The sequence below is a fragment of the Sarcophilus harrisii genome, chromosome 1 (genome assembly GCF_902635505.1).
Source record: "Sarcophilus harrisii chromosome 1, mSarHar1.11, whole genome shotgun sequence".
NCBI classification, from domain to species: domain Eukaryota; kingdom Metazoa; phylum Chordata; class Mammalia; order Dasyuromorphia; family Dasyuridae; genus Sarcophilus; species Sarcophilus harrisii.
The window spans coordinates 657,596,678-657,622,061 of record NC_045426.1 but is presented as its reverse complement, the minus strand read 5'-3'; the positions used below and the strand labels follow the sequence as shown (position 1 = coordinate 657,622,061).

Here is a 25,384-nt window from a genome sequence, read left to right as displayed (position 1 = left end):
CAATGACTGTCGATAATGTAAAAGAAAACAATTCAGATTTCAGGACTCTGGTAAAGAGAGTGATTATTGTTCATAGTTTTAGCAACCATGGCTTCAAAGGATGGATTAGAGAAATATATCTTCTGCCCCTTGGAAAAGAGTGAGAGACTACTACGACAGAAAGAGATACATTTTTAGACATGGATAAGGTGTTGATTTATTTTGCTGATAGATAGAGAAATGAAGTTGGAGTCAGGAAGAACTGGGACTAAATCACATTTCAGACACTTATTAGCTATTCAGCCCTGGGCAAGCCATTTGATAGCTTGAAGCCTCAGTTTCCTCATCTGTAAAAGGTTGATAATAAGAACCCATTTCTCACTATGTCTCTAAGTTGAATCAAATAAGATCATGTATATAAAGCACTTTGAAAACCTTAACATTACATACATATATATGCATATTATACATATACACATACACACATATACACATACACATATATACACATACAAATACATGTGTGTATATATATATATATATATATATATATATATATATATATGTTAAAATGAGAGAGGATTGGGGGGCCAAAGAATCACCAGAAAGTTTTAGTGATTTTTACAAAGAAAATTGTATCAATAAATCATTTTAAAAGAAAAGGAACTGGTCAGATATGTCTTTCCTCTCATCAAGAAGTTCTGAGCTATGGGTTCAAGCTGTTGCCGTCTCTGGTCAGTTGTTTTTTTGTTGGGGTTTTTTTTGCTTAACAGTTTTTCTTTGTTGTGAAGCAGCTGGTGGGGGTGGTATTTGGAAAGGATAGCAGTGTAATAAACAAAAAATTTAAAATAAAATACTGTATAAAAACAAACCCCCCACTGGTTGGGCTCCAGATTCCAACACAATTCTTGGTGCTGTTCCCTCTGATGGAGGCAACAGAGGAAGTATGTCTTGGACTGCACATAGATGGTGGAATGTAAGGGGTCCTTAATGGCTCTACCTGCCCCCAAACGCCTTCCTTTCTGGGCTTGCTCCCTGCAGCCCTCGACTCTGACCTGGTCTTAGTCTGCCTCACATAAGAAGCATTAAAAAGGTTGGTGTCTAAGCCAAGGAGGCTAAACCTTCTAATAATCACTGACACAAAGCTAGGTAGATAAATAGATAGACAACCATATATATATATAGTGTATTTACATATGTACATTGTGTGTGTATATATATATATATATGGATATATATACATATGCATATATTTTGTATATAAACACACATATATCATTTTAAACTCTTCACCCATATACTGTCATTTGAACCTCACATCTCTATGAAACAGACACCATCAACGTTATTATCTCCATCTTACAAATGAAGAGGCTGAAGTTCAATGCCTTGCTCTTCCTCCAGACGGGGAAGGGGCTCCAGTCTCTGTTCTGCCCCGTCCACTTGACACATGAACAGATTAGAGCAGGAGTCCTCACACTTTTTAAATAGGGGGCCAGTTCACTGCCCCTCAGACTGTTGGAGGGCCCGACTATAGTAAAAACAAAAACTTTGTTCTATGGGCCTTTAAATAAAAAAACTTCATAGCCCTGGGTGAGGGGGATAATCGTCCTCAGCTGTTGCATCTGGCTCGAAGGTCGTAGTTTGAGGACCCCTGGATTAGAGCAAGGGTAAGAGAGCTGGAAGGGGCAGGGAGTTCTGAGCTGAGAAGAAGCTCCCAGGTTCTAGTGTCATGTTCTACCAGGTTTCTCTGAGGGCTTAGGGAGTAAGCACCTTACAGGCTGTCAGAGCCAAAGGGACTTAGAGATCCTACAGTATCACTGGGTTCCATAAAAGAGAAGTGACCAGCTCAAAGTCAGTGGCACAGAATCATAGGGTGGGGATTGAAAGATAGAAGGAACCTTGGAAATCCTTGGGCCCTATTCCTTCATTTTACAATTGAGAAAGAAGTCAGTGATTTGCCCAGAGTCACAGATAGTCATTGGCAGAGTCAGGATTTGAACTGAGTTCCCCGCGCCCACAGACAGCACTCTTTGCCTTCGACCATGGTGCCCCCAGGACTAGAATCCAGATTTTTTAGGAGTCCCTGGGGCAGGAGACCTTTTTGTCTCTGAGCGACACAGTCCGGCCCCTTCTTCATTAGGAAGTGCCTCAGGAGGTCTGACCTCGAGCCCAGGCTCACGACACCCTGGTCCTTCTTCACGAATGCCAGAGGAAGCACGGAGGCTTGGGGAATGGAGACAAGGTGGGTCCCCTCCCACACACCCAGCAGGGCATCACCCGGCCCGCTCCAGCCCTGGCCTCTCATTCCGTTTATTCTGGTGGGAATTTTCCCCTTTCCATCTGGGACAGGGGCTGTTTGTTCTCCCCCTTCCTAGATTCCTGCCTAATGGCTCTAGCAGACGGGGCCGAGGCGGCAGCCAGGCCAGCAGGGTGTTTGCTCAGTTACATCATGTCTCCTGGTTGAGCCGGGCTAGCCGAGGCCCACTAGCAGGCGGGCACGTGTTTACCCTTCTGGGCCTGGGCACCTGCGGGGAGCAGATGGCAACTTCCCCTCGCCCTCCCTCCGCTTCAAGGATGCTGAGAGGCTGAGCCCCGGCTGGGAGTGCAGGAGTGTCCCCCACTGGTCCACCTCAGAGAGCCTTCACCCACACCCTCACCCAGCCGTCCCCCACCAGAACCACGCTGAGCCGGGCCCAGGGCTGAGCCGGGGCTGAAGCTGGGCCTAAAAGCTAGGGCCGGGCCCAGTGCATCAAGGTCCTCTGCGGTGGCTCACCCCGCCACACCCCCCCACACACCCCCAGCCACCCCCACACAGGCCGAGGCTCATGGGGCCCCAGGCCTGCAGGCCCTTGCCTGAGGGGATGTCCAGGCTGACAATAGGGATCTTGACCAGCTTCAGGGTGGCCAGGATGCTGGTGCAGGGCTCTTTGGCCTCCCCAGGCTCTGCCCCGGGCCCCAGGATGGCATCGATCACCAGGCTGTAGGCGTCGTTGATCAGCTGGACCTGTAGGATGGGGTGACCACACCAGGGGAGATTTACCCCAATTCAAGGAAAGGGGGGTAAGGCCAGAAGTCTCCTTTCTCAGTATCTAGCACCCATGGAAAGGGGAAACACACATTCCCTCTCCTGTCATGGGGAGTCCTGTCCTAACGGCCACAGGCTCCTTCCTCCTGAACCTCTCTCCCATGCTGCCCCACGAGCTCTGGCCACCTTGGGAGGTAGGGAAGGGAAGGGAAGCAGGAGCTGGATCGGGGCCACATCGGGGCCCTCTCTCCCTCCTCCTCCCAGGGAGAATGACCCTGCTGCCTGGCTCTGCCTGCCCCTACATATGCTCACGGAGGGCCAACTCCCACACAGCTGTGCACACACACTTACTTGCATGTGTCCTCCCCCTGACTGTCAGTGGCCCACCCCAAAAAGGCTACCCCCCCACCCAGCCCACCCTCCACGTGAGCAAATCTCTGCCTTTGTAGAGAAACCCCCATATGTAAGATGCCGTCCCCACTCCTCCCCACACACACAATGCCGGCACCCAATCCACCCTCCCCATTCCAAATCCTAGCAGAAGAGGAAGAGGTCTAGAAACCCGCCCGTTCCTCCCGAACCCCACCTCTTCAGCAGGGCTCAGTGATTCCCCTCTTAAAGATGAGCAAAGCCATAACCTCAGACAGAGGAAAAACAGTCAAGGATCCACAGAAGATTGGGGTGAGAACCAAGAATAACCAGGTCCCAGCCCCTGGGAGAAGGGAAAGGGGGTGAGCGTAGCATTGAGGGGAAAAGCGGCTTTGGGGGCAGCATCCTGTCAGAGCCCCCCATCCTGGAGTTGGGGGGAAGCGCTTCCCCTCAGGGATCGGGGCACAGGCAGGTCGAAGTGAGCCTGGTCACTGAGGAATCCCCGGCCACCTGATCACTCACAGGGTGGTTTCCTCCCCCCCTTGGACCAAGAAGTGCCTGGGGAGCCACCTCCCTCTGGCCTGCTCCCCGGGGGGTGGCTGAGGTTCCGGGGACAGGGATGGGAGAGAGGCTCAGGAACGGGCCTCTTCACATGTCCTCCGGGCCACCCCATGGTCTCTCTTTCGCCCTCCCTCTGCCATCCCCCCCGTCTGTGGTGGGCGCCAGGCGTGGCTGTGCCCCTGAGGTGGCCGGTGCTCTGAGGTCACATGCCAGAGGCCGCCAGAGGAACGCAGAAAGGAAATGTGATTCAGTAATGCCTTTCCCAGTCGTCACCACTGAGACTGCAGCCCAGGGCCCCGGAGAGCACCGGCCTCCCCCCGCCCAGGGCCCCTGGACATGTCACAGATGATGGATGAAGTGTCCATCTTCCCCTCCCTCTGCCCCAGGATTCTGGCCTAGGAAGGAGGGGGCCTGAAAAGCTGAACCTGGCCCCTGAGCCATCTTCACACCCACCATCCAGCTTGTGTGGGCACTGGCAGGGAGATGCCCCCCATAGTCCCCGACCCAAATCAGGGGAGACCATTGTCCAGCTTGAACAGCCACCTCTCCCCCCATCCCAAGCAGAGCAGTTCGACTAGAAGCACAGGCCCTCGGGGGACAGGGGGCTTCTCTAGGGGCCTACCACAGAAGGCCACTCCTTGCCCTGCCCCAGCAGGGACCACTTGATGACTGACCTCAGTAGGGAGATAGGAAAGAAAGGGGATGTCCATCTTCTCACACTGTGTGGTGAAATCCTTGGACAGTGAGTCTGGAGAGCGTTTGGGGTAGAAGATGGTTGGCTCATACTCCTGGTGGGAAGAAGGTGAGGGGGAGTTAAACCCCTCGGGAAATCTTGGGGTCTGGGGGAGAGCAAGGCATGCTGTGTCACCCTGTACTTGGCAGGGACTCTAGGGGCGGGAGGAGGCTGGTGCAGAGGTGGGGAGGGTGGGTGACACTGGTGAATTACAGAATGAGAGGTTACACACCAGAAGGACCCTCAGACATCCTTTAACTTAAAAGGTGCCCCCCCAAAAACTGGTCATCAAGGCAAAGAGATCCAGCGATGGACAACTCACTATCTTTCACAGCAGATTTTATGTCCAGGTAAAATGTTGCCTCTTTGTAACTTCCTCCCTTTGCTCTTTGTTCTATCCCTGCATAAGACCACTCTTCCTATCCTTGAAGACATCTCTGAGGTTTTCCCTGCCTCCTCTTCTCCACACAAAACAATCCCAGTTCCTTCATCTGATCCTTTTATGATGTGGCCTGCAGTTCCCTCATCCCTCCCTTTTCTGGATGTGTTCCAACCCGTCAATGTTCTGTCTAAAAGTCAGTAGCCAAAATTGAACATAATATTCCAGATGTCTGGCCAAGGCAGAGCACAACAAGACTCTTGCCTCCCTAATTCTGGAGCTGCTCTCCGCAATGGCTTCAGGTCTGGGGGCCATCGCCTTACACTGCGGACTAGTATCAGGGTCACAGGCCATTGACATTCCTGAGACTTTTCCCAGAAAATCTCTGGCGGGACCGCGCTTCCTGCATCCTGCATCCTGCACTTGTGAAATTGATTCTTTGAACCCGAGGGTCTAATTTTACATTTATCGCTTTCATTTGGACTATTGTTCTCCCACCTCAGGACCTTTTGTGTTCCAACCTCTGCATCTAGCACTCCCAGCGCTGTTCCATTCCTGGGGGAGTTCTTTGGGGATGACTGGGAGGTTCTGAAGGGCCCCCCACCCAAGGGGACACCGGTCATCCCAGGATTCCCAGGGAAGTGACACTGAAGCATCCCTGCAGCACTGATACCTACGAACACCCGAAGATGCCGTGCACACACCAGTCCAATGGCCCCGTTCTGCTCAGGCCCACACACCACCAGGACGGTACGCTGCTTCCGGGAGAGGGCAGCCACAGGAAACACCTGGAGAAGGGGTGAGAGATGGGCTCTCTTCAGCCTCCCTATTGTACACATGGAGAAAGTGAGGTCCACAAAAAGTAGGAAAGTCTCTCAAGCTCACACAGTGAATTACATCTGTGCTTCCCTTTGTCCCCCTGGAGACATGTATCCTCTTTCTGAGGAGATCCTCGGGCCCAATGGCCAAACATCCCATCCTTTCAAAGATGTCTTTGTTGTCTAATGGCGGTCCAGCCTGAGTTTGCCGAACACTTCCCCAATCCTCGGGGCCTTGTTTATGGATCAGACCCAGGAGAGTGCGGAGATCCCGCTGCTAGCCTTTGTTCTTGTGGCCTCCTTGCTGTATGACCCTGAAAGAATCCCCTGAGCAAGCACGGCGGCGAGAAAGCCCCATCAGACACTGTCTAGTTCTATGACATTTGGCAGGTCACAACCTCTGGTCACATATGAAGTAAAAGAACCAGACTCCTTGATCTCTTCCATCCCTTCCAGGTCTAAATCTATGATTCCATGATCTCAGGGCCTCACTTTTTCCATCTCTACAATGGGGGGAATGGGCAGACATGGAGGGCCAGGGACAGAAAGAAGGATACAATAGGGTGGTCAAGTGGGGAAAACAGTCTCTCCAAGCCCCTCCTCGGGGCAAGATGGAGGAACTGTTGCTCATGACCAAGAACTGGGACTTGGTTTCCATTTCTGGCTCTGACATTAAGTGACTGTGTGACCTTGGATAAAGCATTCCCCATTCTGGGAAATTTCCCATCTACTGAGTGAGAGGTAGGACTCAAAGATGACTTTGGTTCTCCTCAGATTTAAATCCTATTTGAATTGTTAATAGTAGTAATAGTAATAGTAATTTCATCTCATCATCCTTGGATTTCCATGGGATACACAGCTGTTAAGATTATAGAATGTTAGAGCTGGGAAGAACCTTAAGATTTTATATATTAGGGAAACTGAGATCAAATAATCAGTAAGTGTCAGAGCTGGGACTCAGGTTCCCTGAATCTGAGACCAAGTTTCAACTCTAGCCTCCAATACTTCCTGGCTAAAAAAGCTTGGAAAAAGTCACACAAGCCCCCTGAATCTCATCTTATCATATTAAAATGAGGATAATAATACCCCCTAGCTATTTTATTTGTGTGTGTGTGTTTGTGCTTTGCAAACCTTAAAATGCTATGAAAACTTCTGTTATTATTATCAATTACTCTAAGGTCCTTTCCAACCCAATTCTTTCTAACTCTGACCTCCTATGATTTTATAATTCATGTTGGAGATGGGGGTAGGGGAGGAGGAAGAGAGAAGGGGAAAGGGAAGGGTTAAGGTCACCTCCAAGGGCTAGCAAGTGCCTCCTAACAGGGACCTTTCAGCAACAGAATCCAATCCAGATGGCCTGGAGGGGGAGATCTTGGGTAGAGATTTTTCTAATGTCCATCTCTCCACATCCCTGACGGGGGCAGGGGAAGGGAACTCACCCAGAGAGATGAAGGCCCTAAGTACAGCTCCACCCTCAGCCTATCCCTCATGGAAAACGGGGCTTTACTTCTACCTAGGAACCCGGGGCATGGCGAAGGGTGACCTATTCCTAACCGCACTTGCTGTGTACGCCCATGCTATTATTCTCTCCTTGCTGTGGGTGAGGGCCTCCTGCCAAGCCACAAAAGGAACAGGCCTTGCCTCTTCAACTCAAGCCTCAGTGAACGTTTATTTATCTTAAACTTGTTTGCCGTGCCTGGTGAAATCTGGTCTTTTTTCCATACTCAAGGGCCATCAGTCAAAGAGTCTGGCACCCAGAAGCCTGGATAGCTGGTGGAGCGACCAGAACAGGTCCTGGATACTCTCCGCCCTTAGAATATAAGCAAGGTGCAAGAGTCATTCAAATATTCTAGAACAGAATATGAGAGCCAGGAGGGCCCTTAGAACACAGAATGTTCAAACTGGAAAGGGCCTTAAAATATAGGGTGTCAGAGCTGGGAGGGCTCTTAGAACACACAATGTCAGAGCTAAAAGGAGCTTTAGGACCCAAAATGTCAGAAGTGGGGGACCCTTAGAACACACAATGTCAGAGCTAAAAGGAGCTTTAGGACCCAAAATGTCAGAAGTGGGGGACCCTTAGAACACAGAATGACAGAAAGGACCTTAGAACACAGAATGTCAGAGCTGGGGGACCCTTAGAACACAGAATGTCAGCACTGGGAAGACCTGTAGAATCCAGAATATCAGAACTGGGAGAGCTCTTGGAACACAGAATGTCAGAGTTGATTAGGACCTTAGAACACAAAGCATCAGGGTTGAAATAGATCTTAAAAATCATAGTTTTGTGGAAGAAATCAAGGCACAAAGGGGGGAAATTACTTCTTCATGAACATATAGCCTGTGGCAGAACCAAGACTAAAATGCAAAGTTTCTGATTCCCAGGTCAGAGCCAAGTCCCTCCTGACTATGTTCCCTGCTAAGGGATGTGGAACACCCCTAGTTATGACCGAGCTCCCCTCATTCAACCCCACCTGGGCATAGTTCTATGAGGCCCAGGGTTTAGAGGGAAAGCTTGTGCTTTCTGTGAGCCTCCTTCCTGCTAGTGGTATAGCCCTCACTGTCCCCACTTAGTCAGGGTCTCTCCTGCGTGAAAAAGAAATAATTTTTCAGTCTATCCTCATCCTTCTAATCAAAGCCTGTTCTTTCCACAAGAGTTGCCCCTGAGTAGAGAGAAGAAGCGGAAGGACCTTAGTTTTCTCAACTGAAAGCCCTAGGAAGGGAAAGGAGGTTATTTTCAGGACCTACTAAAGGAAGAAGAGATAATTAAAGAGGACATGGGCTTACACAGGGCCCTGTTAGGGAGGGGAAACCCCAAAAGGTAAAACTGTCTCTCCTAGGCCTGAGACCCCAAGCCACAGCTATTACTTGCCAATCAGATTCAGAACCTGATAGCAAGGGGGGAGCTGTCCCATACCCCAGAAGTCAGCTCTCCGGGGAGGACAAGGGAGGAAGGCAGAGGCGGGGACTTTACCTTGGTCACAGCCACAGCACAGGCATACCCACACATCTCTGCCAGCTGCTGCCGCCCAAACCGATAGTCCTCGATGAGCTCCTTCTCCATGGCAACAGCCTCCACCTTGCTGGGAGTCAGGGAGGAGACACAGACAGATGGAGAGTCAGCCAGAGAAACAACTCAATTCAGCAAATGTTTATTGTGTATACTTATGTGTCCGTGTGTGTGTGTATATATATATATATATATATATCCTTTTGTATATTTAAGTGTCTGTATGTATATATATATGTCTGTATATACTTACATATATATGTGTATTCTTATATACATCCATGTATATACTTATATAGGTCCACATGCATACTTATATGTATTTGTATATGCTTATATACATCCATATGTATATTTACATATCTGTCCATACTTAAATATACCCATGTATATACTGATATTAGACCGTGTGATGCTTATATACATCTGTATATATACTTATATATGTCCATCCAAACTTGAATATATCCATGTATATATTGAATATATACATGTATATAAATAATGTATATAATATATACATTTTGTATATGTAAATGTAAAACTCTTAGAAGAAACAGCAAAATAGAAATAATGTTACAAAAACATAGAAGAGAGAGTTAAGGAGAAGAAAGTAATCTCAACAGTATCAGAGGCTGCAGAGAAGCCAAGAAAAGTGAGAATTGAGAAAAGGTTATTTGATTTGGCATTTAAGGTGATCATGTTTCACTTTTCTCTTAATGTTCCCAGAGCCTAGAAAAGTACCTGGCACATCGTAGGTACTGGATAAATGCTTATGGATTGATTAGTAAGCACCTAATGTGTGCAGAACGCTGAGCAAAGCATCATGGAAGATATAAAATTCAAATAAAACTCAGTCTCTGCCCTTCATCAACTTCATGGGCATACAGAGGCTAAGTTACCAAGTGCCCTAAAACACAAGCTACTTTGTGCTGAGATGGTAGAAATATTCTGAGGCTGGGGCAAAAATAGCCTAACATATCATAGCATTATAGGACAAAGGCATTAAAACAATGCAAAAGGCTGTACCGGGTCTCAGAAGAAAAAGTGGTTACCAAATGGGGCATCCCCCTACTTGGGAAGCCTGTCTCCATTACGTGCCTCCATTTCATTCCTCATTCTCTTTAAGTTCTACAGCAAAATTTCTAAACTCATCATTCAACCAAAATTGCTCTTTTCAAAGTTACTCTTGACCACATTAATTGCCAAATCAAATAGCTTCTTTCTTGGCCTCCGTGAAGCTTCTGATACTGTCAAGATTACATTCTTGATTCTCTCTTTTGGGGTTTTGTGACATTATTTCCAGCCTGGTTCTTCTTCTAGTTATCTGACACTTCTCAGTTTCCTTTGCTGGATCTTCATCAGGACACTGCTAATGATAGGTATCCCACAGGGCTCTGTCCTGGGCCCTCTTTTCTTCTGCTATATGGATGACCTCATTAGCTTATTTGGTTCAATTATAATCTCAATGCTGATGATTTTTAAATTAGTTTATTCAACCATCACCTGTCTCCTAACTTTCAGATTGACATTTCCAATTGTCTCTTGGATTTTTTGATCTGAATATGTTCCAATCACATCTTGAACTCAACATGTTCAAAAAGTAAACTCATTATCCTTACCAAGGCTTCTTAAAAATTTTCCAGTCACAACCCCTTTTCATCTGAGAAATTTTTACATGACCCTGGGTATAAAAGTATATAAAACAGGTATAAAAACAATGACAATAAAATTAATGCTAATAAATCACAGTTTTGCAATCCCTATATTCAGTTATGAGACTCTATATAAGGTCATGAACCACACTTTAAGAAGCTGGGATCTACACCACTACCCCCAAGCTCTCTTCTTTTTACTCTAGACCATACTCTATCATCCTCCCAGGTACCCATGTGTACCTGGGATCTTTCACCTCCTATTTCTAATCTGTTGTCAAGTCCTGTCAATTTAATCCTTCCCATCTTTGACATAGCCATTATCCTGATGCTTTCCTTCATCACTTCACACGTGAACTACTACAAAACCTTTTGGGCTACCCAGTCTTTCCACTTAAGGTCATCACTTCACTCAATCATCAAAGCGATCTTCCTAAAGTGCAGGTCTAAGTATGTTATCCCCCTCCCATTCAATAAACTCCAGAGATTCTCCATCACCTCTCAGATCAAATATCAAATCCTATTTGGCATTCAAAGTCCTTAGTAAACTGGCCCCAATCTTCTTATACCTTACTGCTCCCAAAAATTACTGCCCCAGAGCTAATGGCTTCCTTATTGTTCCTTGAACCCCACAATCCAGCTCCCTGCTCCAAGTATTCTCACTGAATGTTCCCCATGTCTAGAATTCTCATCCTCATTTTTATCTTACTTTTCTGTTTCCTTTAAGTTCCAGATAAATTAAGAAAAGGAAAATTATTGATTGATTCCACCTAAAATCTCACCTTCTACAAGAAACCTTTCCTGTTATTTTTCAGGCTACTGTTGATTACCTCCAATTACTTCCAACACAATCCTATATATAGCTTGTCTGTACATAGTTATTTGCATGTGGTCACTTCTCATTGGATTTAGAGCTCCTTGAGAGCAGAAATTGTTTTTTACCTTTCTTTGTAACCCCAGTGCTTAATAAAATGTGTGGCACATAGAAAGTGCTTAATAAAGGCTTGCTGACTTGATTTGATATTAGGAAAAATTTTCTAACTACTAGGATTGTCCAAAGTGGGACGGGCAGTCTCAGAAAGCAATAGGTTTCCCCTCAGTGAAGGTTGTCCAAATAAAGACTGGGTGATCATTCACTGGCAGGGCCATCATTAGGGTGGGGACACTAGGACTTTGTCCCAGGCTAGAAAATTTAGAGGATGTCATTGCACCATTCTAGGATACAGTCTCATCCTTTCCTTCCCTTTCCTATCCACTCTCCTGGTCCTTACTAAAACTAACCTTTTCACCTGTAACCTTTACCCCATTCTTACTTTTTCTGTGACCTTGCTCCCTCAATCATTTTTGTCTTATGCCTATTTAATGTCTTCCTTGATACTGCTTCCTTCCCCTCAGCCTACAACAAAGCTGTAGTTTTAACTGTGATGAATGAATTCTCCTTGACTTTCCTGAATGAAGCTCTCTTCAAGAGGCACTATGCCATAGGAATGCCTGGAATCCTTGACTCTGTTAATTTTTTTAATATTTTTACTATATTTCAGGATAATTAGTTTCCTTTGGAATCCTGCATATTTTATTCTATGCATTTAAAACATTTTTCTTAATTTTCTTAAAAAAGCTCATCTAGGTTCCATAAATTCAGAAAGGTTTCTCACACTAATAAAAGATGAACCCCTGCCATGGAAGATGGTGCTAGACTTGGAAGCAGAAAAACTTGTGTTCCAATTTTGCCACTTAGGAGTTGTGTAATCACAGGCAAGGCACATTATCCCTCTGTTCTTCAGTTTCCTCATCTCTAAAATAAGAATGATATCTGTAGGACCTACCTCACAAAGTTATTGCAAAAGCTTAAATTAAATAGCATATTTAAGTACATTTCAAATCTTAAAAGTCAAGGATGTACTGGAGCCAGCTTCAACAAAGTCAATTGTTAAATTTCCAGGGTGAGCCTCTTGGAAATCAGCAAATGCTATAAATTTGGGCCTGATTTAATGTTTTTTTGATTATCTAGACTTAAGAAAGTGATAAAGAAAATGGTAATAGTGCAAATTAAACTTCAATGTGTCTCATGGGTACATTTCTCCCCAGATAACTGGTTGTTAAAACATTTACCAAAGTAACACTGTAAAGTGCCATGAGGAAGTGAGGCTCAAAGTGGCTAATCCTGGCATTATGTGCATAATAAAGTTAGGTATTAGAAGAAAAAGAGATGGAAGTAGAGTTTGCCCTTGAAGCAGCTTCACCTAATGTTTCATTCTTTCCCTTTGCTCCTTCATATTTGCATGGAGAGATTATTTTTAAAGAAAAACAAAAAGAATCTTGGGACAAGAAAACTTGGGAGAGAGATGGGGCTTTTAGATACCCAGAGAGAAAGATTATTAAATGCCTAAAATGTGCTAGGAATTGTGCTAAGTGCTGGACATACAAAGAAAGGAAAAGGCAGTCCCTGCCCTCAAGGAGCTTATTCTAATGAAAGAGACATCATTGTCAATAACTAGGTACATTCAAAATATGAATGAACTAGATGAAAGGTAATCTCAGAGATGGGGGATATTAGCACTTGGGGTGGGGAAGGAAGGACATCAATAAAGGTTTCCTTCAAAAGTCAGAATTTGAGGTGGGTCTTGAAAGAAACTAGGGTGGTGGAGGTGAGGAGTAAAGCATTCTAGATCCCTGAGACAGACCATTCAAAGGCAGAGAAATGGAAGGTGGGATATTGTGTTCTAGCAATACCCAATAGGCTGTTGTAGCTAGATTATAGTGTATAAGAAGGAAGGTAAAGTGTCAGACTGGAAAGGAAGGAAGGGACCAATTTTATAAAGGGCTTTAAATGTCCAACAGTTTTTTAATTGATCCTGAAGGAGAAAAGGGAACTCCTAGGATTTGTTGAGTAGAGGGAGAGACTAAGGCTAGATATCTAGATATGAGAATTATCTACATGAAGATGATAACTAAATCCTTGGGAGCTAATAATATCAGCAAGCAAAACAGGATTGAGTAAAATGAGAAGCGGTTCAAAGACACCCATGACATCCATGTTGACATCCATGAAGATCCAGCAAAAACCCCAGAAAAGGAACAGGTAGTAGAAGACCCCAGGAGAGAACACTGTCACAAGGAGAGCATGATTAACAGTGATAAGAGCTACAGAGAGGTCCAAAAGTTAGGAAAAGTTCATTTAATTTAGCAAAGAAAAGCTCATTGGTAATTTTACAAAGAAAAGCTTTAGCCTTTCCCAAACCCCTGCTTGCCTAATTGCCCAAACCCCTAATCTTGAATTGGCCAGCAGGTACATTCTCATGGAATAAAATTGGCAACCAGCTTGCTAGTGCATGATAATATCTGATTTGACAACATCTAGATATGGATAAGTATGGAAGAGTATGTGTGACCCATCCAGCTGAATGGACTATGCTGGGAAGCAGCAAAGCCATTAGATGAGGAGTTGGAGTCAACCATCCTGGAAGAAATCACCAAAGACAAAGATTATGTGCAGAGTGCTGATGATGACATCACTGCTTTTAACATGATCGGCCCAAAACTGTGTAAATCTGCAACCAAAATCAAGGCTAAAATTTAAGGGGAAAAAAGGGGAGGGGGAATTTCCTTAGAACGAGGAGTTTAGAAATCAGATTGTAAAAATTTGAGAAGAGGATAAGGGAGAAGTGGAGACCTCGAATACAGTTGACTTTGTCAAGTTTAGACATGAAGGAAAGGAGAGCTATAGGAAAATTCCTAATAAAGATGGTAGGATTAAGTGAGAATTTTTTAAAGGTTAGAAGAAGACACGAGTGTGTTTGTAGACAGCATGGAATGAATCAGTGGGTTTTGATGTTTTATTGTTACTTTCTGTCTTGTCCAATTCTTCATGATCCCATTTGGGATATGAGGTAAGGAAGTCCTAAGCAGAAAGAGTGAAGGGAGAGGTTGCTGAGGGAGGCTTAAAAAATGGTGTGGGATCATGAATCCACCTCTCTTCCTTCCCTAGTGGAGGAACAGCTCAGCTGAGGACTCCAGCCAAAGCTACAAGATGGAAGCTTCAAGTCCAATGGAATCTCCCCTGGCTGTGAATAGTAGGGACGGACCAAAGCCGGCTCACTGAGAGCAGCTTGATGACATCAGCAGCCCTGGTGTACTGGCCCCTCTGTGCATTTGCCCTGGATACATATGCTCCCTATGTATAATCCTCCACATACTCCTTAGTGTACCCCTTCTCCCCACTCCTATGACTATGAAAGAATATGCCCCAGATTTATAGAGGAAGTGTTTTATTGCTACTTTTCTTATGCTCTTTGGCAAAGTGTCTTTGTTTTGAACTAAATGCACTGACTGGTTGGCAAAAATAAACATATTCAAGAGGGTTCCTGAGTCACTCTTTTGAGAAGATGCAATTCTACAGGGTAACTTGATCCTGAAAACTTGGGGGAAGTGATGATAAGGGTAGGCAGAAAAAATTCATGTATGCAATAGAGAAGGGACCCCCCTAGTGCTGCATAGCTAGGTATCAGTTATTGTTATTACAGTCCTTAAACTATCATCCTCTCTCTCCTTCATTGTCCTAATGATGATTGCCTTATCAATGGTATCAAAGTCAAATAGAAGCAGAGGCCACTAAATTGGATCCCTGCAGACTACATATTGATTTTGGTTGTACATGAAATTTTATCTATGTTTTGTTGTATTTTTATTTTATTTTGTTAAATATTTCCCAATAACATTTTAATCTACTTTAGTAGTGCCATGGGCTGCCTAACAGGGTGTTTGCTATCCTTGGTCTATACTTCTCATCATTCTTATTTTTCCAATCATCTCTCAAATAACTCTTTACTTGGACTTTTTCACCTAGTTCATCATCCCCTGTATCATAGTCATTTATATATTTGTCCTTCATTAAGTTATAATAACCTTTGAAGCAATTTCTCTGTCAGATCTTGGTCCCTTCAACATTTAGCAAAGAACTTCTTTCACATGTAGGAAGTATTTGATAAAGATTTGTTGAACTGAACAAATAATGTTAGAGTTAGAGAAAAATTAGAATGTAAGCTATAGAATGAAAGAACAAAAAAGGACTTGAGGATCAGCTATTCCAATTCCCTTCATTTTAAATTGAGTCTCAGGAAGTGGAAATGACATGGTGATCAAGAGATTCACGGAATCTCCGTTTTGGAAAAGATTTCAAAAACCATCTGACCTCTAACACTCAAAAATCTCCAGTGAAGTGGAACCCATTATTTCCCAAGCCATCTAATCCTGCCTTCTGTTAGTCCTATGTTAAAAAATTATTCTTTACATTTACTTGGAATCTGCCTCTGTAAATCACCCTAAATCCTTGAACTAATCACCATGTATAGCCAAGTTCAGTTTTATCAGCATCTGAGTTGTCCTTCCAATGGATAAAGCCCAGCTGGTCAGTTTCCTTCCTAAACTGTTGCCTGGAACACAATGCTCCAGATGGGGTCTGACCAAGACAAAGAATAGCAGGAGTGTGATCTCCCTCATCCTAAATACTATTAAAGCAACCTAAAATGTGTTTCTGACACATTTACATTGAGCTTATGGGTCCCAAAAACACTCCAATGGTTTTCATGAGAATTGCTGTCTATCCCTGCTTCCCCCACTTTGCCTATTCTATATATGTGAGGTAGATTTTTCTGACCCCAAGTGAAGGAATTAACATTTATTCCTATTACATTTAATTTCATTAGATTTATTCTAAGCTTTTATGGTAAAATCTTTGCAATTCATGACTATCCCATTCAGTTTTGTCATCTGTAAGTCTCACCAACCCTTTTATTAATGATTTGAATGAAGACATGCTTGATAGAATTAAGTTGATGTCAGTTCACTGATGACTGCCATCGATGGCTTTGGGGTTGGGTCTTTCAGCCAGTTCCTATTTCACCTCACTTTACCATCATACAACCACTCCTTAATGTCCAAAAGTATTACATGAAAAACTTTGTCAAGTGTCTTGCTGATATCTACATAGTGCATCATATATCTACATATTCACATGCTCTAATAGTCCAGGAGTCCTGTCAAAAAAGGAAATCAGGTTAGTTTAGCATTAACTGCTCTTAACTAACCTATACTAGTTCTCATTGATCACTTCTTCTTCTTTGTAAAATGCAGAATCTCTGTCAATAAAAAGTTATTTTAAAAAAATGCAGAATCAATGCTTTTCATCATGTTGTCTAAAATCTTGCCAGTAATCCAAGTCAAGCTTAGCAGTCTATAAAAATTCTGTTTTCTTTTTTCTAAAAATTGGGACTTTCTTTGGAATCTTACAAAGATCACCAAATTGGCAATCACATCTGCCAATTCTTTCTAGACTCTAGGATGTTGTCCTGCTCAGCCTGGTAACTTGAATTCAAAGAGGGTGGCTGGGAACTCTCTTATCTCCCCAACTATCTTGACTTTCATCTCCCTGTCAGGCATTTTTGCTCTACCCCTCCAAGTCTGAAGATCACACAGGTAAGAGAAAACAGAAACGCACTAAAAGTTGACCATTTCTCTCTCCTCACCTTGTGACTGTCCCTCCCTTCAGAACTATGATCTTGGCCTTTTTTTTATTTTTCTCTTATCCCTATATAGCTTTAAAAAAAAAAAAAAAAAAAAAAACATCCTTCTGTTCTCTTTTCTGTTTATTCTGTTATTACTAATTTTGGCTCATTGTCAGTTTTAGTGTTTCTGATACCATTTTCTCATAGGATCAGGCTAATATTTTGTAACCCTGCTGAGTTATCTGTTCTTGGCTCCCATCTTTTATACACTTTTTTCTTAATTGAAGTTGATGACTGAGTTCTCCGGGAATCTACATCATTCTCCCTTTTCCTTCTCAGTATATTATTTGCCCAATACCTCCATAATTCCATTCTTGGAAGCTTCCCAGCTATCTTTGCCAAATAATCTACTGGGAGGGTCAGCCTATGGGATCATGTCTAATCATTTCATATGAACTCTTTGGAAAATGCTTCTCCCCAAATTCAGTGAACACATTCCACCCAGTTTTCTCTCCTCTATCCCAGTAGAATAATCCCTTCTCTACAAGATTTCAGTTGTTCCTAATATTAGCAACCAGCTCCAAAGTCTTAGAACTCCTTGGGCCTTCCTCTACTTTTTGAAAATATTTTGACATTATCTTTAAGGCAAGCAGAAGAGCTAACATGTGTTCTAGTATCTGTTTGGAAGAAAGGAAGCATGGTGCAGGAGAAAAAGTTCTGAGTCATATGGAATGAGTTCAAACCCGGCCTCTAGCTATATGACTTCAGAAGAGTCATTTCACTTTCAGAGTTCTTCTTCAGTTTCCCCATCTGTAAAGTGAAAAAGTTAAACTAGAACAGAAAATTTTCTTCCTTTTTTCTTTTATTTATTTTATTTTTATTAAGAAGTAAAAGAGATTAAAAATCAAATCCTTAACTTGGGATCCATAGACTTGCAAGAAGTTTGACATCAAATAATCCTTGACCTTGGATGGGGGAAAAAACCAGATCTTTATTAAATATAATTAAATATTAAATATAAATATAAATTAAATATTAAAATAAATATAAATATAATTAAATAAAACTAATTAAATAAATAAATTTAATATAAATTAAAAATAAATATAAAATTAAATAAATAGAATCAAGATTCTAAGAAGATGTCCAAAGGCTTCACTCCTGGAAAAGATAAAGAACCTCATACTGAGAGGATTCTTCCAGCACTGAATCCCACCAGCATTGTAATTTGCTTTAAAAACTCTTCCTCGGGAAGCTAGAAGCAGCTATAGAGATTATATATTTCAACATTGTTTATAAATAAGAAAAATGAAACGAGAACTCGTCCAAGGTCACACATGTGGTGATGAGATTGTAATTCAGGTCAAATTCGGGACCTTTTCCTCCAGCTCAATGTGATCCAGGACAAGAGCAGAGGGACGGCTAAAACTCCACAATATCTACGTTTCCTTGCCTTCGTACACTTCAGTGACGTCAGCATGACAAGTGCACCCTGACCCCACGGGCAGAAGCCTTGGGAATTCTGCAACTCTGAGCTCAGAATTCCAGGCAAGAAGGCTTAGGGACCCGACTTTTCCTCCCACGCTCCTTGCAGCATTTTAGACGAGGTGCTACCACCCCCTTGTGGTCCCATTTAGCTTGCTCAGTTGGAGCGCTAGAATAGAAATGTCCCAGCAGAACATTTTTTAAGATTATAAAACTGTCATCCAAGGGCCCTTCAAGCAGAAGATCAGAGCTGAGAGGGCCCTTAGAACTTAGAAAATCTGAGCCAGGACAGCCCTCAGAACATAAAACATAGCTCTCCTAGTCCAAGGGTGTCCATATGTTCATAGTGTCGGTCATCCCCTCAGAAATCCAAATTAATTTAATCCTATAATTAATTACAGTCAGCTTTGATTGCAATTACTAATTGATTTAAGCCTGTTTAGCACAACACCTGGCATCAGTAACTGGTCGACTTGAGTGTGTAATTAGATTCTACTTGCCTATTAATTAGATTTAAAATGTTTTTGCTAAAGATCTGAGGCAAAAAAAAAAAAAAATTACATTATAATTTTAAGCATATTTGAAAGGAATAGCAAGTTGAGCATAGTAAATCTGCAGTTTCATGTATTCAATCATCTTTTTGTTATAATATGTATGGAAATGCTTGTTGTGTTCCATAATTTAAAAATAAAATTTAATAGTAAAGATCTGAGCCCAACTGCATCCCAGGATCAAATAGGGTCATGTTTTAGTTCTTCTGGGATATAATCCAATGTCTCCATTATATAGATGAGAAAATTAAAGTTCACAAAGGAGGATTTCGTTGCCTCAGGTCACAGAAGTATTCAGGGGACTGGACAAGTACCGAAAGTCCCTTCATCCAGGTCCATTCACTACAGTTAAAGCCAAGTCTTAAATTTCCGAGCAAACAGGAGTTGGATAAGAAGGGATTTTAACCATATGTAAGACACCTCTGGTGAGAATGATGTCCTACTCTACCTTGTTACCAGATTACCAGCCCCCAATCCCTCCATCCCAGGCAGTCCTGCTTCCTATCCTATGCTGTCCTCCCCACTCAATCCAACATTGGGCAGACATTTATTAAAGTACTTTCTTTGGATATAACATATGTTCCTCTCTTCCTGAAAAGACAGAGAAAATGAAGATAGGGGGAACCCAAAAGAGATTGAAACAAGCAAGTAGATGTCAATCATCAAACACTTATGAAGAGCCAGCTGTCAGGCATTATTAAGAGTCAGTAGAGAATGCAAATACAAAGAATGAAATAATCTCTATTCTGAAAGAATTTATATTCTAACGGGAGATATATATACAAAAATTATGTATAGACTATAAAGAAAAATTTAGAAATAATAAGAATAGCTAGTATCTATAAAGTGCTTTAAATTTTGCAAAGAACTTCATACATATATACACATATTTATATAATATACATTATATGTGTATATATACATATATATATATATATATATAATTTGATTCCTGTAAGGTAGATGCTATTATCCCCATTTTTTTTTTTTTTTTACAGATGAGAAAACTCAGGCTGAAAAGAGGTCATTTCATCCAACATGAGGTGGGATTTGAATTTAGGTTTTCCTGACTCCCAATCCAACACTCTGTCTACTTCTCTACCTTAGCTTTCACAAAAATGAGGGAGTTAGGGAGGATCCAGAAAGGCTCCATGGAGAATGTGGTACTTGAGCTGAGTTCTAAAAGAAGAGAGGAATTCTATGAGGAATGAGTGTATTTCAGGCATGGAGAATGGCCCAGTTTGGATGCATGAAGGCCAGAAATGGAGTGTCCTGTGTGAGGAACAGAAGGCCAATTTGACTAAACAGAAAGAAGTGTGGTATATAAAACATGGCTGGAAAGATAAATGTCAAGGAACGAAGAAAGGCAGAATTCTATTCTAGACCTGAGGAAGAGATGGGTGCTGGGGTGAAGATAATGGGAACTTGGGAACTTTGGGAGGGAATAACTTCGGCCTTCTATAGTTTGGGATTGAGAATTGGAACATCAGGCATAGTCTGACATATATACTTCACTTTTGGATTTTCAAAAAGTTCAGGGAAAGGATAAGTAGATACCATGGAAATAAATTTCAGGAAGTCAGACCAAGAGAGGTGAGAAACATTCAAAAATGAATTTCTGAAGCCTTGGAATGAGCTGAAATGTCCTGTGGGATGGGTGTGGTTTGGAGGGAGGGGAGCTGGGTAGATGGATTGGGATGGGTATGGGTGTGAAAGTGTATAAAGGGTGGGAGGCAGGGAGCAAATTGGTCAGTAGAGCTGAACCAGAGCGTTTGTGAAGGTAAAAAAAATAAATCCAAGATTGAAGACAGATTTCAAAGGACTTTAAATGCCCAACAAGACTTTATATTTGACCTTGAAGATAAGAGGAGCCATTGTAGCCATTGTTGAGCAGAGGAGCAGCATTGTCAAACCTATACTTTAGGAATATCACTCCAACAGCTGTGTGAATATAATTGGAGTGGGAACAAACTTGAGGTTGGGAGATATTTTAGAAGGTTACTCTATATAAGGTAAGGGATATGAACGTTCTTAAAAGAATGATTGCAAACTATTAATAAACATATGAAAGAATGCTTCAAGTTACTAATAAGAGAAATGCAAAAACAACCCTGAGCTTTCACTTCACAAATAGAAAATTGACAAATATGACCAAAATGGTATGACCATTGTTGATAGGTTTGTGAAAAGATGGGCATACTCAGGCATTATTCAGCAGCTGTGAATTGGTACAACCATTGTGGAAAGCAATTTGGAATTATGCAAATAAAGCAACTAAAATGTTCATGCCCTTTGACTCATTTACCCCAAAGAGATATTTATATTTTTATTTATTTTTATATGTATATCATTATTTATCATGGTTTTTATTATTTATTAATTTATTATTTAAATTAATTATAATTTAAATAAAATTTAAATAAATAATTATTTATTAATAGCATTACTTTCTATGGTAGAAGAGAGAAACAAAGTGGATGCCCATTGGTTGGAGAAGAGCTAAAGAAATGATGGTATATAGGAATGTTAGTGTGTTTAACAAATTACAACCATGATTTAATAAGAGAAACTTGAGAAGATTTATGAAAGCAAAGTGAAGCAAGCAGAATAAGGAAAACAATAAGTATGATGACTATAATAATATAAATGTGGATAAACTTGATCTCAAAGATGGGATTTGAAAAGATACCTTCAATATGTTTTGCATGATTGAACATGTATAACCTATAATAAATTGCTTACTGTATCAGGGAAGGAGAGAAAAAATTGAAACTCAAAAATAATTTTAAATAAATGTTTAAAATTGTCTTTATAAAAAAAAAAACTATTTTTACATGTAACTAGGGGAAAAATAAAACATTAGTTTTGGGTTTTTTTTAAAGGAAAAAATCAGCTTCTTTGCAGAGACTGAGGGCACAGCATAGAACACTAGATAAATAGATAGATATCAGGTATTCTCAATGAGTTGATTTTTTATTCTTTTAAAAAAAAATTCTTTGTTGTAAGGAGTTCCTCTCTAGGTTAGGGAAGGAACAGGATAGAATAAGAGAAGGAATACAGGGGGAAATGTTAGTGATGTAAAAAATATATTGGAAAAAGGTAGAAAGTAAAGAAGGAACGTGAGAAATACTATTCAGGTAGAATAAGCCAGCCTTGACACATGATTGGACATAGAGAGAAAGAGCATCTAGGAAGATTCCCAGCTGAAGAACTTGAGTGGTGGGTGCCCCTGACATAGCATCACCTTCCAATGCCAGATTCCAGAGTCATGCTGCCCTGAGGAATGAACCATTCAGGTTTAGAACTTCAGCACTGATACTTACCTGTCCTGGCAGGTAAATGAGTACAATCCTGTAGCTGTCCCTAAACCCGGGATTGCCCATTCCTCTAGTTCACCTACCAATCCCTTCATTTTCCACCTCTTCCTTTCAGAATGGACATCCAACTAATGCTACCATTGCTAGTAAAAAGATTATGACAATCTACTGACTTTAGCTCCTGCCATCCTTGTGAATTCATAGACCAAAATCCCCTTCCTTGGATTCTCTCCTTTGTATGTCTTCTCCTTCAAGAATGTAAGCTGCTTGAGAATAATCAGGGCTGTCTCACTTGTGTATTTTGAATTCCCAGAACCCATCATATATTTGGGGATTAATAAATTCTTTTTTATCTATCCAAGTTAGAAAATTAGTGGATTGAGAGGAAGGTGATGATTTGAGTATTCAGTGATAATGGGACATCCAAATGGAGATGTCCAGTGGGGAGAAGTTACACACTTAGGTTTACTTCAAGAGAAAACGTCCTAACAATGAAAACTATTCCAAAGTAATGAATTGCTCCAGAGACAATAGGTTCCACTTCTGTAGAGGTCCTCAAGGAGAGACGGGAGAATTTCTTATCGGGAACATGGAGAGATTCTTGTTCAGACGTAGCTTGGACCAGATAGCCTCTGAGCTCCCATCCAGCTCTGAGCTTCTGTGAAGGAATGAGAAAATGGAGGCCAAGGCTTCCAACCTTGGATGGGCAATGGGCCCATGGAATAACTTCCTATTCCAAAACAGGGTGAGGGAAGAGGTGGGTGGTCACAGTGGGAAGGAGGGGGCAGGGCACGTTCTTTCCCCCTGCTAATAGTAGGTTAGATTCTATTCATCAGTCAACACCCCCTTGTTCTCCAGAGTCTGAAAGGGGTCATTTGTACATTGTTCATTTCCAGTCTGGCTAATTAAGGGGATTGATAGCAGCTGTGTGGCATTGGCTGGGTCCCAAGGACCAGCTCTGGGTTCATCTTGTGCCCATCCTGCCCAGGACAATGAAAATCCCATATGTCAGTAATTATAAGCCAGCCTCCCAGTTTTGTCCTAACTCAATGCGTGATCATGGATAAGTCACTTCCCTTGTTCAAGCCATTTTTTTCATCTATCAAATGAGGAAAGTAAATTAGAACATCTCTAGCAAGATTTCTTAACCTGGGGCCCATGAATTTGAGGGTATGTATATATATAATTATATACAAACAAAACCAATAACATTGAAGTACCGTTATCAATATATATAATTATATATATTATGTGTGTGTAAATATATAATTATATATATATTGATAACGGTACTTCAATGTTATTGGTTTTGTTTGTAATGCCCTGTAAATTATTTTATGCATTTAAAGCCATGATTCTAAGATGTCCCCAAGCTTTACCACACTGCCAACGGGGTCCAGAACACAGAAAAGACTAGGAATCCCTGCTTCTGATAATAGCTCTAACATTCTATCACCTAAAAGTCTCGTCTAGAAAACTAAAGATTTTAATAATCCCCTCCTGGCTCTAAAATTCTGATAATTATCTCAGCTGTTTCTCACTGCAAACTGTAGTGACATTGGGCCTGTTCGTTCCCCCTCTCTGAGCCTCTGAAGCTGACATTCTAAAGTCCAGTAGCTTTTAGGCTTGGACCTAAGTGCTAAAAGTCATGGAGGAGAAAAGGGGAAATGGAAATTATTGGCAGCACACAGGCTTTAGTTCGCTGCCCTGGCACCACTGAAAAAAAAAGAAGCAATAGAAGCAAAAGATAAATCTTGCTGACCACATCCTAGTGCTGTTTTTTTTTTTTTTTTCATCTCCCCAAGTGGATTGGAAGGGACTCTCAAAGTCTGGGCAGCAGACCAGATAGGGTAGAGGAAAGGTGGGGAGGAGAAATGGAAGTGAAGAAGGTGGACAATGAGAACAGGTCCATTTTCTCTATAGTGATCGGAATTCCCACTGGGAAATGGCTTCTAAAGAGATAATACATTTCTAGTAGATTTACATCTGGGTCCAACCTTTCCCTCCCCTTGCCTCATCCAAAAGAAGACTCTTGGAATCGAAATAGACCCTATGAGTAAAAGTTCTTTCCTTAGTATCTGTATCTTGAATCTCTCTGAGGTTAGGAAGCAATAATGTCTGGGATGGTAGGGGCTCCCCACCTCAAAACTAAGTGCTTTGGGCAGCCAACGGTCAGAAGAGATTAATAATGACCACTAATAGCTCCAAGGTCTTCAGTGCTTTACATTTACACAGTGTCTCTTCATCCATTAGCTTTCATCGGATCTTCCCAACAGCCCTGAAGGGGAGTCACAACAACAATGATTTTACCCATTTTACAAAGGAGGATACTGAGGCCTAAACAGGAGAAATGACAAGTCCCCATTCACATCATTAATAAATTCAATGTCCTTCCTAATGTCCTCTGTCAACAGACTTGTGCCTGTTGGAGGGGGGAAGAGGGAATATATTTATTCTGCTTGACTCTAGAGCGCAGGACAAGGGCCAGTGTTGGGGTGGGGAGTAGAGAGAAAGGAGGGAGGATCAGGAGGAGTTATAAGGAGGCAAATATTGGCTAAAAATAAAGAAGAACGTCCTGACAGAGTTGACTCAAAATGGACCTGTTAGAGGAAAGATTGGAAGGGAAGTGACTGGGTGATCCATTAGTTGACTACTGTATTAATCCCAAGCCTGAATGAGGATGCTTGTTCTGAGCAGAGGAGGCAGATGCAAGAAATGGCTTTTTGTAGGGGTAGAATCAAGGAGACTTAGCAGATGATTGGATGTGAGGGGGTGAAGATGAAAGAAAATTTCAAGATGACTCTGAGGTTCTGAGTCTCAGTAACTGGGAGGAAGCTGATGTCATCTGAAAGAGAAAATTGGGGAGGAGGGGCAGATTTGGCAAGTGGGGGAAGGGTGATGTTAAATTCAATTTAGGGCTTATTGAGGAATCATGAATGCTGGAGTAACAGCCTAAGGAACTCAGTTTGAATCTCAACTGTTCCACTAACTAAACCATT

General features: G+C 42.1%; 1 protein-coding gene across 2 annotated transcripts in view; it reads right to left on the bottom strand.

Moving 5' to 3' along the window:
- The window catches only part of YJEFN3 (YjeF N-terminal domain containing 3), a 31,305-nt gene that overhangs the window by 1,186 nt on the left and 4,735 nt on the right, over positions 1 to 25,384 (bottom strand). The window contains exons 1-5 of one of the 2 annotated variants that reach the window (XM_031947918.1): positions 10,497 to 10,564; positions 8,839 to 8,947; positions 5,727 to 5,837; positions 4,612 to 4,725; positions 2,836 to 2,986 (exon numbers count right to left, since the gene is read on the bottom strand). In XM_031947918.1, coding sequence (XP_031803778.1) covers positions 2,836 to 2,986; positions 4,612 to 4,725; positions 5,727 to 5,837; positions 8,839 to 8,947; positions 10,497 to 10,537 — 526 coding nt within the window. In that variant the 5' untranslated portion in view covers positions 10,538 to 10,564. Of the gene's footprint in view, positions 1 to 2,835; positions 2,987 to 4,611; positions 4,726 to 5,726; positions 5,838 to 8,838; positions 8,948 to 10,496; positions 10,565 to 25,384 lie in introns of those variants that run through there. The other variant, XM_031947917.1, reaches the window with a different exon arrangement.